This window comes from Oncorhynchus tshawytscha, linkage group LG21 (assembly GCF_018296145.1).
Source record: "Oncorhynchus tshawytscha isolate Ot180627B linkage group LG21, Otsh_v2.0, whole genome shotgun sequence".
Lineage (NCBI taxonomy): Eukaryota > Metazoa > Chordata > Actinopteri > Salmoniformes > Salmonidae > Oncorhynchus > Oncorhynchus tshawytscha.
In genome coordinates, this window is record NC_056449.1 from 21,766,955 (window position 1) to 21,784,048 (window position 17,094).

The window sequence follows — 17,094 nt, forward strand, 5'->3', positions numbered from 1 at the left end:
TTTCAATGGCTGTCACTTTTATTATAAGGCTAAATCCTCCCAGATTGCAGTTCCTAGGGCTTCCACTAGATGTCAAGAGTATGTAGAAAGAGTTTCAGGCTGTTTTTTGGAAAAATGAGCTAGAAATTGTAGTTTTCCTAGGTGGCTCCCATTTTGGCTGTAGTGTTTCCAAGCACGTGGAAGAGACCGGGTTCTTTTGTATTCATTTATTTACTAGGGTTTATTAGGGTACCTAAGGTTTGATTATAAACGTTGTTTGACTTGTTTGGAAATGTTATTAGTAATGTTTGGGATTCATTTTGTATGCATTTTGATGGAGGGAAACTGGGTGGATTATTAACTGAAGCGGGCCAGCTAAACTGAGTTCTTATGGATATAAAGAAGGACATGGATATAAAGGACATTATCGAACAAAAGGACCATTTGTGATGTAACTGGGACCTTTTGGAGTGCCAACAAAAGAAGATTATCAAAGGCATTTATTATATCGCTATTTCTGATATTTTTTGACGTGGATCCTAATTACAGTTACAGTCTATCAGGTTGCGTGATCCTCGTAATGTTACGTGTAAAATACAACTAATGGAACGCAGAATTAAATGTATATCACACTCACACCAATGGGACCAGTTATTTTTCGTATTTGTATTTCATTTATTTTACTAGCAAATTTGAGTGAACTGCTGGCACTTTAGAGCCCATTAAATGTCCATCTTATGTCTGCTAACGTTAGCTTGAAACAAATAGTGTTACCTTTCCACAACACATGGAGACAAAAATGGATTTGTCCATGTGTTTACGTACAGCTGACAGTCGGCAAACTCAGCATCTCAAAAAACTGGAGGGGCAGACACGGAGTAGCTAGTCGAATAATGATATATTCATCTCCATTGACACAAACTCAGTACATGTCTGTGTTGCAGCTCGAGAATTGGGATGTTAGATTTACTCAGTGGATTTATTTTTTTATTAAAATGTAAAATAAAGAAAAAAGCAGCTACATCTACAGTATTAGTAAGAAAGGGTACAAGCGGCTACATATATTAGTAAGAAAGGGTCCCAGCAGCTACATCTATGAGAAATAAAGGGTGTGAGCAGCTACATCTACAGTATCAGTAATAAAGGGTACAAGCAGCTACATCTACCAGTAAGAAAGGGTTAAAGTAGATACATATATGAGTAAGAAAGTGTCTAACAATATACATCTACAGTATTAGTAAAGGGGTCCAAGCAGCAACATATATCAGTAAGAAAGGGTACAAGCAGCTACCTATATCAGTAAGAAAGAGTCCCAGCAACTACATCTATAAGTAAGAAAGGGTTCAAGCAGCTACATCTAAAGAATCAATAAGAAAGGGTTCAATCAGCTACATCTACCAGTAAGAAAGGGTTAAAGTAGATACATATATGAGTAAGAAAGTGTCTAACAATATACATCTACAGTATTAGTAAAGGGGTCCAAGCAGCAACATATATCAGTAAGAAAGGGTCCCCGCAACTACATCTATCAGTAATAAAGGGTTCAAGCAGCTACATCTATCAGTAAGAAAGGTTCCCTACAGCAACATCTATCAGTAAGGGTCCTGGCAGTTACATATATCAGTAAGAAAGGGTCCCAGCAGCTACACCTATCAGTAAGGGTGTAAGCCGCTACATATATTAGTAAGAAAGGGTCCAGGCAGCTACATATATCAGTTCAAAATGGTACAAGCAGCTACACCTATCAGTAAGAAATGGTTCAAGCAGCTACATCTATCAGTAAGTAACGGTTCAAGCAGCTACATCTATCAGTTCAAAATGGTACAAGCAGCTACACCTATCAGTAAGAAAGGGTCCAAGCAGATACATCTATCAGTAAGAAAGGGTACCAGAAGTTACAACTATCCGTACAAAAGGGTCCCAACAGTTACAGCTATTAGCAAAAAAGGGTTATATCTATCAGTAATCAGCAAACATGAAAAACACTACCTACAGAACAATGCAAATCCAAAGGCCCACACACCTCTCTCTCATGGTCTCTCGCTCCCTCTCCCCCCCCTCCCTCTCTCGCCCCCCCTCCCTCCCTCTCTCGCTCTCCTCTTTATCTCTCTCTCTTCGTTTTACTTCTACTCATGTTGCGGAGCTGGGTAGCATGAATAAACATGAGCAGCAGTAGAGGTGAGATGTGGACCAGTCAGTGGTAGGGTCAATCAATCACTATTTCACAGCATCATTCATATTCATTAGTGGCCTGGAGTCACATCCTCAGCACACAGACCTGGGCTGGACAGAGAGGAGACGTGTCTCTCAGTGTTAGTATTCATGAGGCAAGGAAAACAAGCTACAATCTACTTGTGTGTGTGCGTGTATGCGTGCAAGTTTGTGCATGTCAGCGACGAGAGCTAGCACAGATTAACTCCACATTGTCCATGGAAACAAACATTGGGCCCTCTCATTTGTGAACCTGCTCAAGGACATCATTAATCCAGGTGTGGTGTTTGTTTTTTTCCCTTCCCTCACAGCGTCAACAGTAACTGTCACTCAGCACAGCAATCAGTGGCATATTTTTGAGCACTGTGAGAATTGGGGAGACAAAGGTTGGCAGTGAGAACATCTGTACAACAGTGTCTGGCCCTGCACTGTCTGCCTACCATGTCAGCATTTCACACATCCAAATGCCCTTAGAGAAGCTGCTTGAATTATTTAGGCACCAAGCCAAGAATGCTTTAAAACAAGTCTTGAACTCGAGACCCAATTAGGGCTCACTTTATTAACCACTCAAAAAGTTTCCAGTTGAGCGGACATAGAGGGACGACTTGGAGACACCAACTTGTCATTTCTAGTTATAAGGGAGCGGGAGAAAGGTAAAATATTTCAATCACAGGCGTAATTAAGGAGACAAAACAATAGAGGTCACAGAAAATGGACCTCGGTGTGCCAGTCAAAACAACTGCACTAAAAATCTTATCTGCCTTAACAGACTTAAAATAGATGGCCATAACATAACCAGACTGTGTTCTGAAGACAAAACAACTGGTAATGATTGACAGTTGCCTCCTGTGTCTTGCATCTGCCAGTTGAGAGCTGATGGAAACGGCTGAGAGATGGGGAATGGTGGTGAGAGAGGGAGCAGAACCGAGGCAAGCAAAAGAGAAGAGCCTGTTTACCTGGTAAGCGATAGGGCTGGGAGATTGCACTATAGTTCCTCAAATCCTTCTCTAATGAACATGACCCTGCCGGCTTTAGACCTGTAAGCCTGGCGAGGCCCACACAATACATTCATTTCCAGCAGCCCCTTTTCCATGGCCGGAACAGCGGCACGGGCAGACAAAAGGATATTCCATCTCGGCGCGGATGTCATCGAGGCGATGGGAGAGCTCAATGGAGTCCTCCTCCTTGTTCTCATTGAACACCTTCAGTTGGATGTCCAGCTCCTCTGTCTCTTTCAGCTCCTGTAATTCAAAGAGACATGAATAGACTGTGGTAGACAGCAGAGGACTGGCTGTACCTACAGTATGGATTAATTATATACACTGTTATCAGTACGTACATAAAACAAACCTAGCCTGATTGTCCTAGCCTATACTGGTTCCATTAATGGAGACAAGTGTATGCTGGTTTCCAAGTCACATCTGTATGGGAACTAGGACACCCATCCACCTCCTTCCCTGCCGGCCTGGTATACCTGAATCACCCAGCGCTCCACACCTGCTCCCTCAACGAGGAGCTATAATGGTGCACTTTACAACTTTCCTATGAATCATTGGCGTTAAGAGTTTACGGACGACAACAGGCCAAATGGAACCCAATTTCTGCAGCTATCAATCACCTCGCTGCTCTTCGGGCATGCCATCCGTCTTGCTTCGGAGAGGGAGTTAGCATGCAATGCAACAGAAAGGAGAGGTCTCAAAGACTCTCGGCCAATAGCAACCTCTCAGTACTTTATCATAGAACTGGTTCATTTTAGCTTTCCTCTTGGTCACCTGACTGTATTGGCTCCACAACACAAATAGTGTGCCCAGCCTCTGATTAAATGCTGGCATTAAAGCTTCAAATGAGGCATTTGTAAATAATTGTAAAGGAAACACCATCATATCGGGGGGCAGATATGAAGATAATTAAACTAATGACAGCGATAATCAAGCGGAGCAGTCAAGATGACTTATTAACACGTGGAAAATTCCCCTCTGCAAATGAGGTCATGAGGGATGAGTGGATGCCGAGTGCAAGGATCTGTCTGCTGATTGATAATGATGCCACGGCGAGCTGTGATCAGTGAGGTGGTGCTGGCAGTGAGGTGAGCTAGAACAATCCAATATAATAATGGAAGCAATGTGGAGGCGAGACAGAAGGAAGGAGCTTTGTCTCTCGCAGACAAACAGGGAGAGGCAGGGAGGGCTAGGGACTAAAACTAACTGTTTAATGGGAGTTGGAAGGGGAGTCAATTATTCATTGTCCCAACTGGAAAATGTGTAGTGGACTGTTTCACAGAGTTTAGGGTCCAAATCTGCCTCAACTCAGATGTACAAGTCTCACTTGCTAAATGAGGTTTTATGCATGTAAAACAACACACAAATGATACCTAGACTGCCAATTGAATGTATCTCTATGCCCCTGAAGGTGTGTGATGGAGAGCCCCTTGCATTGTAACTCACCGGTAGGATCTTCTTGAGGCCACAGCGGAGGAACTCATTGCGCAGATGTATCCTGAAGTCCAGATCGTCCGGAGAGGTGACCAGAGCGTTGATCAGCTGCATGCAGGCCACCTGTTGCCATGTACACAGGTTAGAGAGAACATATTTTTGTAATTCATTCTATTTAACATGAATTAACATGAAATTAAATGGTGATATAGTGATTTATCATGCATGGCCTCTCTGTATGGTATCAATCTATGTTATGATGTAGCAGGCACCGTTGAGTTAAAAGACCTTGGGGAACTATGTGGGAAACATTTCATGTGTATACAGTGCATTCGGAAAGTATTCAGACCCCTTTTTCCACACTTCGTTATGTTACAGCCTTATTCTAAAATTGTCCGTCGAGATCCTTAATGAAAAATCCTCAGCAATCTATATACAATACCCCACAATGACGAAGTGAAAACAAGTTTAGACATTTTTGCAAAAGTATATATTTTTAAATACTTTATTTACATAAGTATTCAGACCCTTTCCTATGAGACTCGAAATTGAGCTAAGGTGCATCCTGTTTCCATTGATCCTCCTTGAGAAGTTTCGACAACTTGATTGGAGTCCACTTGCGGTAAATTCAATTGATTGGACATGATCTGGAAAGGTACACACCCCTCTATATGAGGTCCCACAGTTGACAGGGCATGTCAGAGATAAAACCATGCCATGAGGTCGAAAGAATTGTCCTTAGATATAAGAGACAGGATTGTGTTGAGGCACAGATCTGGGGAAGGGTACCAAAACATTTCTGCAGCATTTAAGGTCCCCAAGAACACAGTGGCCTACATCATTCTTAAATGGAAGAAGTCTTGAACCACTAAGACTCGTCCTAGAATTGGCTGCTCGGACAAATGGAGCAATCGGCGAGAAGTGCCATGGTCAGGGAGTTGACCAAGTACCTGATGGTCACTCAGAGAGCTCTAGAGTTCCTCTGTGGAGATGGGAGAACCTTCCAGAAGGACAACCAACTCTGTTGCTCTCTACCAATCAGGCCTTTATGGTAGAGTGACCAGACTGAAACCACTCCACAGTAAAAACCCCATGACAGCCCACTTGGAGTCTGCCAAAAGGCACCTAAAGACTCTCAGACCATGAGAAACAAGATTCTCTGGTGAAACCAGATAGAACTCTTTGGCCTGAATGCCAAGTGTCACGTCTGGAGGAAACCTGGCACCATCCCTACGGTGAAACATGGTTGTGGCAGCATCATGCTGTGGGGATGTTTTTCAGTGGCAGGATCACCTTCCAACAGGACAATGACCCTAAGCACAGAGCCAAGACAACGCAGGAGTGGCTTCGGGACAAGTCTATGAACGTCCTTGAGTGGCCCAGCCAGAGCCCGGACTCGAACATCTCTGGGGAGACCTGAAAATAGATGTGCAGCAATGCTCCCCATCCTGGTCATGGCTCACAACCCCATTATCTCAGAAACCCTAGACCCAATTTGCATACCGCCCAAACAGATCCACAGATTATGCAATCTCTATTGCACTTCACACCACCCTTTCCCACATGAACAAAAGGAACACCTATGTGAGAATTCTATTCATTGACTACAGCTCAGCGTTCAACAACATAGTGCCCTCAAACCCCATCAATAAGCTAAGGACCCTGGACTAAACACCTCCCTCTGCAACTGGATCCTGGTAAGGGTAGGTAACAACACATCCGCCATGCTGATCCTCAACACAGGAGCCCCTCTGGGGTGGGTGCTCAGTCCACTCCTGAACTGCCTGTTCACTCATGACTGCACGGCCAGGCATGACTCCAACACCATCATTAAGTTTGCCGATGACAGAACAGTGGTAAGCCTGATCATCGACAAGGACGAGACGGCCTATTGGGAGGAGGTCAGAGACCTGGCCGTGTGGTGCCAGAATAACAACCTCTCCCTCAAGGTGATCAAGACAAATGAGATGATTGTGGACTACAGGAAAAAGAGGACCGAGCATGCGCCCATTCTCATCAACGGGGCTGCATTGGAGCAGGATGAGAGCTTCAAGTTCCTTGGTGTCCACATCACCAACACACAAACATGGTCCAAGCACACCAAAACAGTTGTGAAGAGGGCACGACAAAAACTATTCCCCCTCAAGAGACTGAAAAGATTTGGCATGGGTCCTCAGATCCTCAAAAGGTTCTACAGCTGCACCATCGAGAGCATTGGTTGCACTGGTTGCATCACTGCCTGGTATGGCAACTACTTGGCCTCCGACCACAAGGCACTACAGAGGGTACTAGGAATGGTCCAGTACGTCACTAGGGCCAAACTTCCTGCCATCCAGGACCGCTATACCAGGCGGTGTCAGAAGAAGAACATAAAAATTGTCAAAGTCTCCAGCCACCCTAGTCATAGACTGTTCTCTCTGCTACCGCATGGCAAGCAGTACCAGAGTGCCAAGTCTAGGTCCAAGAGGCTTCTAAACATCTTCTACATCCAAGCCATAAGACTCCTGAACACCCAATCAAATGGCTACCCAGATTATTTGCATTGCCCCCACTCCTCCTCTTTTATACCGCTGCAACTCTCTGTTGTTATCATCTATGCATTGTCACTTTAATAGCTACCTTCATGTACATATTTCCTCAACTAACAGGTGCCCTCGCACATTTACTATGTACCGGTACCTCCCTGTATATAGTCTCGCTATTGTTATTTTACTGATGTTCTTTAATTACTTGTTACTTATATTTATTATTCGTACCCATATTTTTTAAACTGCATTGTTGGTTAAAGGCTCGTAAGTAAGCATTTCAGTATAAGTGTGACTACATTTTTTAAAATTTGTTGCTGCTTTGCTGGTGACACTGTTGTGATTTAGTTAGAATTCAAGGCACACTTAACCAGCATGGCTACCACAGCATTCTGCAGCGATATGCCATCCCATCTGGTTTGCGTTTAGTGGGACTAACATTTGTTTTCAACAGGACAATGACCGAACACACCTCCAGGCTGTGTAAGGGCTATTTGACCAAGAAGGAGAGTGATGGAGTGCTGCATTAGATGTTCTGGCCTCCACAATCACCCGACCTCAACCCATTTGAGATGGCTTGGGATGATTTGGACTGTAGAGTGAAGGAAAAGCAGCCAACAAGTGCACAGTATATGTGGGAAGGCTTTCAAGACTGTTGGAAAAGCATTCCAGGTGGAGCCGGTTGAGAGAATGCCAAGAGTGTGCAAAACTGTCAAAGACAAATGGTGGCTATTTTGAAGAATCTCAAACATAAAATATATTTTGATTTTTTTAACACTTAAACCACATGTTATTTCATAGTTTTGATGTCTTCACTATTATTATAAAATGTAGAAAATAGTAAAATAAAACACTTCAATAAGTAGGTGTGTCCATATATAAACTCTCACTGACAACTGCGTTTATTTTCAGCAAACTTAACATGTGTAAATATTTGTATGAACACAAGATTCAACAACAGACATAAACTGAACAAGTTCCACAGACATGTGACTCACAGAAATGGATTAATGTGTCCCTGAACAGAGGGGGGGTCAAAATCAAAAGTAACCGTCAGTATCTGGTGTGGCCACCAGCTGCATTAAGTACTGCAGTGCATCTTCTCCTCATGGACTGCACCAGATTTCCCAGTTCTTGCTGTGAGATGTTACCCCACTCATCCACCAAGGCACCTGCAAGTTCCCGGAAATTTCTGAGGGGAATGTTCCTAGCCCTCGCCCACTGATCCAACAGGTCCCAGGTGGGACTGAGATGGGATTGAGATCCGGGCTCTTCGCTGGCCATGGCAGAATACAGACATTCCTGTCTTGCAGGAAATCACGCACAGAACGAGCAGTATGGCTGGTGGCATTGTCATGCTAGACATCTTCACAGTAGTCTGCCACTGCGAGGATGATCAGCTGTCCGTCCCGTCTCCCTGTAGAGTTGTCTTAGTCGTCTCACAGTACAGATATTGCAAGCCTCTGAGCCTGCAGGAAGGTTACCACATGAGGGAGGAGGATGTCTTCCCTGTAACGCACTGTGTTGAGATTGCCTGCAATGACAACAAGCTCAGTCCGATGATACTGTGACACACCGCCCCAGACCATGACGGTCCCTCCACCTCCAAATCGATCCCGCTCCAGTGTACAGGTCTCGGTGTAACGCTCATTCCTTCGACGATAAACGAGAATCCGACCATCACCCCCTGTGAGACAAAACCACGACTCTTTTTGACAGTCCTGTCTGGTCCAGCGACGGTGTGTTTGTGCCCATAAGCGACATTGTTGCCGGTGATGTAAGGCAGGTCCTCACCAGACAACAGGCCTACAAGCCCTCAGTCCAACCTGTCTCAGCCTATTGCGGACAGATGGAGGGATTGTGCATTCCTGGTGTAACTCGGGCAGTTGTTGTTGCCCTCCTGTACCTGTACCGCAGGTGTGATGTTCGGATGTACCGATCCTGTGCAGGTGTTACATGAGGTCTGCCACTGCGAGGATGATCAGCTGTCCGTCCTGTCTCCCTGTAGCGCTGTCTTAGGCGTCTCACAGTACAGACATTGCAATGTATTGCCCAGGCCACATCTGCAGTCCTCATGCCTCCTTGCAGCATGCCTAAGGCACGTTCACGTAGATGGGCAGGGACCCTGGGCATATCTCTTTTGGTGTTTTTCAGAGTCAGTAGAAAGGCCTCTTTAGTGTCCTAAGTTTTCATAACTGTGACCTTAATTGCCTACCGTCTGTAAGCTGTTAGTGTCTTAACGACCGTTCCATAGCAATTTCATTAATTGTTTATGGTTCATAGAACAATCATGGGAAACAGTGTTTAAACCCTTTACAATGAAGATCTGTGAAGTTATTTGGATTTTTATGAATTATCTTGGAAAGACAGGGTCCTGAAAAAGACGTCTCTTTTTTTGCTGAGTTTACATATATTTCTTCTTTTTTTTATTAGCAAAAATGTTTTAAAAAACGTTTTTTTTCTATGTCATTATGGGGTATTGTGTGTAGATTATGTGCAGATTACTTTCCGAAGGCAATGTATATTCCTCTCCTAGAGAGGAGAGGAAAGACAGGAAAGAGGAGTGGATAAGAGGGGAGAGATAGTCTGGTGTAGAGGCAGAAAAAAGTAGAAGGTAAGAAGAGGAAGTGGAAAAGAGAAGAGGTCTGGGGAGTCTACTGGCCAGATGTGCATGTGTAATTGATTTATTGGATTAGGGAAGAGTAGAGGGATGGAAGGGCAGGAGAATGAGGGGAAAGGGAAAATGCTGATGGGCCTTAATGGGATGTAAGGTGGCTCCGGGGAGCAGCACCAGGAGAAGACGGAGTGTTCCTCTGACAGGGGGATCGATCGGGAACTGAAGGAGCTCTGTGATTGACTTGAAAAGTACCCTATAGAAAACCTTTTATCGGCATGTTTGTATTGGCCCACATCTTTTTTTAACGGGTCGTAGTGAATGCTGTCGCTTGGCTGTTATTCACACCGATTCCTCCTGTTGGTGTTTTTCCTGGCGAGAGGCTTACAGACAAACACATGCACATCCGTGCGCACACACACACACAGGGGCACACACACACACACAATCATCATGCTAGCCCAATTCATGCCCTCAGAGAACGTAACTAGCGGGAATTCGCCTGGCAATGGGGAATAATAGCCATCTGGAATGAACAGCATTGGTTTGTTTTTCAATGTGTTTTTTTCCCCTTTCTATAGCCCGGGGACAGTGGAATCGAACAGGTTTGTATTAATCCAGTGGAGTGAGGGAATATGGTATTATGGTTTATGGGGACATGTCAGTGCTAATGGAGACTCTTTACATATGCACCAGGCCTGCCGCACACCGGGAAAACAGCAAGCTTAAGGATAATTGTAAAGGTTGTTCTGTTCTGCACCAGCCCTACTGGTGGGGTGGAAGGGGATGGGATAGTTGCTTTGAGAACATGCCAATGGTGTCAGGCAGCAGCAACATAGCAGACATCAAACCACTCCAATAGGACCTCCAGAGCCTTGGACCAAGAGCTGGGCATCCAAGCCTGAAGTCTACCCACCAGGGACGCTACACTAGAATCCTTTCTGAAACTCCACTAACTTCACTCCCATCTCTTTACTCCTATCTTTAGACTTTCAAAATGAAGAGAACTATTTCGAGAGTTATGAGTGACTGAGGGAGCTTCATGGGCCTAATGTAGTTGTTTTCTTCTCTTCGTCTACGTGTAGATTTGTCCTCCTATCGTATGAAGCAGACAGACCTCGACCATGTTTGTTGTGTGGAATTGGATTGAGGAGGGTTATTGTGGTGCTTGTTTTTGGGGTTGGCGACAGTGCAAGAAGGGAGCTCGGGCATCATGTGAGCCGTGCTTGCCGTAGGAGGTTTTTTGTCAGTGTAATTAAAAGTGGGACTGCTGGGACGGTTTAAAGTCGGGATGCAGGCTGGCTTTCACTCTGCAGTGGAGAGAGCAAAGCCCGAACTGCGGCAAAACCCATTTTAATCACATTAACAAAGTCAGGCTCCACAGCACCATCACAAGGTTTTTTAAAAGTATTCTAATTTCTTTGAACCTTCTACATCAGCAAGGTAGTTTAATTTATTTCACAATTAGCGGCGGCTCTTTTCATTAGCGGACATTTTATGGAGGAAAACAAGCAGCACAATCCAGGGATTTCTACCTCCCGTCCTTCCCCCATCCATCTATCCATCCATCCCGCTTTCCCCATCCATCTCCTCCTTCCCCCATCCATCCATCCCTCCTTCCCCCATCCATCTCCTCCTTCCCCCATCCATCCATCCCTCCTTCCCCCATCCATCTCCCCATCCATCCATCCCTCCCCCATCCCGCTTTCCCCATCCATCTCCTCCTTCCCCCATCCATCTCCTCCTTCCCCCATCCATCTCCTCCTTCCCCCATCCATCTCCTCCTTCCCCATCCATCTCCTCCTTGCCCCATCCATCTCCTCCTTCCCCCATCCATCCATCCCTCCCCCATCCCTCCTTCCCACATCCATCCCTCCTTCCCACATCCATCTCCTCCTTCCCCCATCCATCCCTCCCCCATCCCTCCTTCCCCTATCCATCTCCTCCTTCCCCATCCATCTCCTCCTTCCCCCATCCATCTCCTCCTTCCCCAATCCATCTCCTCCTTCCCCATCCACCCATCCATCTCCTCCTTCCCCCATCCATCCATCCCTCCCCATCCCCCTTCCCACATCCATCCCTCCTTCCCCCATCCATCCCTCCTTCCCCCATCCATCCCTCCTTCCCCCATCCATCTCCTCCTTCCCCCATCCATCTCCTCCTTCCCCATCCATCTCCTCCTTCCCCCATCCATCCATCCCTCCCCCATCCCTCCTTCCCTCCCCCATCCCTCCTTCCTTCCCCCATCCAACCCTCCTTCCCCCATCCATCTCCTCCTTCCCCCATCCATCCATCCTTCCCCCATCCATCTCCTCCTTCCCCCATCCATCCCCCATCCCGCTTTCCCCATCCATCTCCTCCTTCCCCATCCATCCCTCCTTCCCTAACCCTCCCTACCCATCCATCCCTACTTCCTCCATCCATCCCTCCTTCCCCATCCATCTCATCCTTCCCCCATCCATCCATCCATCCATCCCTCCTTCCCTAACCCTCCCTCATCCCTCCTTCCCTCATCTCCCGTTCCTCCCTTATCTCCTTCCCATAGTCACCCCCCCATCTACAAACAATTTTACAAATTATGAAATTTAAAAAAAGGCTGCTTGCAAAAAAGTGCCAGAGAAAGAAACAGTGAAGGGAAAATAACAGAAGTAAAGACAGGTATGTTGCTGCATGGTTGCCCTTTTCCTCTGGGTCCTCAGAGACCCGCTCAACAACACTGAGAAAAAGCAGAAAAATATTTGTTATAAGGGTTGGGAAAAACATTTCTGGAAGTCAACATCTCTCTTCTGGTCTTGTGTTATATTTCAGAGTTCTCAAAAGACTTCTCAAAAGAGTCCTCAAAAGAGAGTAGAACAGTTCTGGTAGAGCTCCTCTAGTGAAGCAGGTGGTGTTGATTAGGCCAGGAGAAAGAACCCTTGGTCGACTCCCATCAAACAGCTTAGGTGCCAGAGGTTGACAAGCAGACACAAAGCAAGGAGGGCAAGGGAGATGAAATGTGTGTACCCGTCGACAGGGGCTGAGGTACAGTAGACCCCTGAGTGACAGAACTGTCAATTTCAACCTGTCCCTCCGCGTCAAACACCGGCTCCAAGCCAAGAGGCCATTTGTGAGAATGACACTGACTAGAGCCGAGTTCTCTCCATTGCACATGACATGGCAGACTCGAATGATTTGACTTTGTTATGTGTGATGTGCATAAATGTGAGCTTAAAAATATGTTTCTTTCCACAACTTGTCTCAGAGGCCTACAGGTTGAGGTCATAGATAAAACTTGGAAGAGTTGATAAACAGAATATTGATGTATGACTCAAATCCAAGCAGACTAGCATTGAAATAACAGTCATCTCACCATGGGCTACTCCGTAAGGGGCAGGTTGAAAGAGTGTTGTGGATGGAAGTGGATATTTATGGAGGTTCTTATGGAAAGACGTGAGAAAGGTATACATGACTCAATGTCACACATAAATCACACACTGTTGTCAATGGGATTTGCACAAAATGCGAGTTTGTGACTGTGTGTGTGTGTCTGTCCAAAAGAGGTTGTAAAATGCTGACCTGGAGCTGTTGGGCCTCGTGATTCTCCAGTCCCTCCACTATCGGAGCAAATCTCTCCTTGTTATTCCTCTCCGCTGCAATCGTCATGGCAGCCAGGATCTTATCCAGGCTGAGAGAAAACAAAAAGACTGAAAAGTCAACAAACGCCTTTATCGCCCTACCACCAGGACATTTACTCACACCTCCACCTCACATATCATCTCATCTGTCCCCTTGTCTTGGTCAGGGACGTTCTATGGGGACCCAAGACAAATGTTCTGGCCTGAGTCTTTGTTTGCAACCCTGTGCATTATAGGTATCCAATTGATCTGCTTTAGTGTTCATTGCTCTGGTAATGTTCAGAGAAAGCCTTTATAGCTGATGTTATCTATTGTAAAAGCTATTCATAATAAAAATGCTATTTGTGATGCCAAGGCAGGGGCAATTTATTGCAGGGAGAAGGCTACAGGACTACTTTATAAAAACACATATTGTTGTAAACGGTCTAATTTGCTTTCACAAGGGCTCACGGCAACTTTGCTGAATAGTGATTTGGGCAATTTCAAACGAAGGCCTCACACTGCTATGCGCCTGCACAAAGGGGCTGCAACACATGTAGGTGAAGACAGTTTAAATAGCCACTTTAGTAAACAGCAAACAAAAGTTTTTGGACGCCGAGCCCCTTCTTTATCTGGATGAGCTTTACCACACCATCAGTCGTCGGGGCCTCTCTCATCGGGGTTGGAAATGGTTTGCTGTCAAGCTTTTATCTTCTATACACAGGAGAAGCACATCCGAAAAGAAAGGGAGGGGGAGGGAGGGAGGGAGGGAGGGAGGGAGGGAGGGAGGGAGGGGGAGGGAGGGAGGGAGGGGGAGGGGAGGGAGGGAGGGAGGGAGGGAGGGAGGGAGGGAGGGGGAGGGAGGGAGGGAGGGGAGGGGGAGGGAGGGAGGGAGATTGCGAGAGCGCTTGTTTTATATTTCTTTTTCAGCACACTTTTTTCTGTTTCTCTCCACTTTGCCATCCAGGCCGGTGAAGTGTTCGTGGGTCCTCAGGGAGGGAGGATGGCTCACGACCGAGCCATGCCTGTGATCTTCCCCCCTCGCTCCAAAATAGTCTGGCAGAGGAGCAAAGAGAGGGAAGATGCGGAGGAAACTACCGACCCAGCACCACCCAACCCTTGACTTTTTTTTCCGTAAAGTGAGGCCTCAGCTCTATTTCCTGTCAATCAGCTATGCATGCTTAAACAGGGCTGTTTAAGCCTCCCTCCCTCCCTAAACAGGGCTGTTTAAGCATGCACATGTGTGTGTGTCGTCTGTGTTTTTCTTTAAGTATATTGGAAATTGAGTATGACGGCAGCTTAGTTAGTACTAGAAGATTAATTTCAGGCGAGTAATTTTACATTCCTAGATTAAACATAGCAGGGGCCAAAACCACGGTCACAGAGACATTCGGCAGGGGCTGATATATAATAAACAGTTTTAACTAGATTCACGTATTTGTCCATTTGTTTATTTTCCTCTGCTGCATGCAGAGCTACTTTGAAGTCTCGTTGTTATTTTAGTCCAGCTCAATACAAAAGAGCTCCCCTGGATTCAATGTATAATCTGTCAGCCAAACTGTGTGTTCATGGCCAACAACACTGAGCACTGAATTACATTACACAGCCCAAACTGCTAAATCAGAACATGTTAACGGACGGAGCTCCGGTACATCTCAAAGCCCTCGCTGCAAATGTAACATGAGTGCACAGAATGTAGTGTGTTAGGGCCAGTGACAGGTTGTCTACAAATCTACTTCCTTAATGTGATTATAGAAATGAGGGTTGCTAGGGGGGAGAAGTGGGGATGAAGACCATGGCTGGCACTGAGAGAAGTGTGAAATTGAGCATAATATAATGGTAGATTAGTGTTGAATGTTGCGGTGAACTTACATGTTTTCCTCTCCAATGATGCAGACAGCTGAGAGGATCTTGACGATCTCTGTCATCATACTGGTCTGTTTTGGGTCAATGGCCCTGGCCAGGAGATGCAAGCTTCGCTCATCTCCCAGAATCCTTTGCAGTCCATACTGCAAGGGAAAATGGAGATTATGATGAATTGAGCCAATTCAGGCCAGGACTGTGGGGACAAATACTTATAGTCCTTCCCTAACTTTAAATATATCTTGGACTCAAGTATACTTGAACACATATTGGGATTTTGTTAAAGGGTAGCAATATCAATAGCTCATCCATCCTCACTTTCCAAAGATGAGACAGTGCTGCTTCCCAAAAAAGAATAATGAAATACTTGATGACAATGGGTTGAATATGGCAAATTAGCTCCGCTTTACTTGTCCATAATAGCTATCGTCACAGTCCATCCATTTTAGATAGGAAAAACAGCCAAACTGGTTTCACCATACAGGATTATGAGAAGAATACCTACTCGGTACAAAGTAATACCACTTTTCATTAATTTCATTTCTACTACTCTTTCAATGTGAATAGTTTTGCCATTGAAATTTAGTCATTGAAACTATATAAAATTCAGTCTCTGGTTTGTAGCACTTCAGGGTGAATACAGAACCACTTCTACACTGTACTGTCCTTCTCTTTCCCTCCTCAAATTAAATTGAGTCGATATAACAGGCGGAATAAAGGATTACAATGATTGTTCAAGTGGTTGAGGGCCCACGTTGGGTGCCAATTGAATCCTGATATATGGCTTTCTGAAAACATTGAAGAATCGAGAAAAACTGCTGAACGTGAACCTTTTTAAATGAAAGCCTTGGAACAACCCAACCCGTACAAACCGTATTGTTCATGAAGGCCTTGGACCAACCCAACCCGTACAAACCTTATTGTTCATGAAGGCCTTGGACCAACCCAACCCGTACAAACCTTATTGTTCATGAAGGCCTTGGACCAACCCAACCCGTACAAACCTTATTGTTCATGAAGGCCTTGGACCAACCCAACCCGTACAAACCTTATTGTTCATGAAGGCCTTGGAACAACCCAACCCGTATAAACCTTATTGTTCATGAAGGCCTTGGAACAACCCAACCCGTACAAACCTTATTGTTCATGAAGGCCTTGAGACACTGGATCAGCTTGTGCTGGTTCCTTTTGTCTATACTTTCTGGCCTGAAAAAGACAGGCGAAAGGACAGGGATGAGAATACGGCAGAGAAGAATACATTTAGACAGTATTGAGGGCGTATTGAGAGACGAGAAGTCATTGTAATGTGAGATGCTTACTGTTTCTTATCCAGCAACTTATCCAATGCATCCAAGAGGAGGCCCAGTCCTTCATGGCCAAAGTTGTTCACCCAGCTAGGAAACAGAAGAAAAATCAGTCAGAAAAGTCAGACAACATACATGGTCCCGTTCCAGACCAACAGATGTCAAATCACACATCAAAATAACACAAAAAAGTCATTGGTGGTATTGGTTTCATTGTCTCTGAGGGAAAAAAAATCCTCTCCACAATATGATTGGATATGGAGAAAATCCTTGTCTCTATTTTTCCTGGTTATTTCGTTGGAGAATCTATTCATGAGACGTGGCATCGAAAATCAACACGGCCCTCTTTTTTATAACACTAAATGCTAGAATGTGTATCACATTCATTTACAGGCAAAGGAAGAATCTTCCATTTTATGTCCTGCTCCTGTGTTCTAGCAGTGTTCTTCTAGGCCCCACACAGCCTGCTGTAGCAACGCCAAAAGATTAAGCAATGCAAGAAAGATAACACTGTAATCGATAACGGATCGCAGGAGATAATTGGCTATAAACCACAAACGTATCTGGAGACAG

The 17,094-nt window shown here is 45.3% G+C and overlaps 1 protein-coding gene across 1 annotated transcript in view; it reads right to left on the minus strand.

Annotated features, from left to right (window-relative positions):
- Positions 1-17,094, minus strand: part of diaph2 (diaphanous-related formin 2) — a 689,895-nt gene that overhangs the window by 478,112 nt on the left and 194,689 nt on the right. Inside the window, 6 exon segments of the mRNA XM_024383199.2 lie at positions 3,319-3,431; positions 4,635-4,745; positions 13,317-13,425; positions 15,227-15,363; positions 16,354-16,423; positions 16,537-16,611. Coding sequence (XP_024238967.2) covers positions 3,319-3,431; positions 4,635-4,745; positions 13,317-13,425; positions 15,227-15,363; positions 16,354-16,423; positions 16,537-16,611 — 615 coding nt within the window.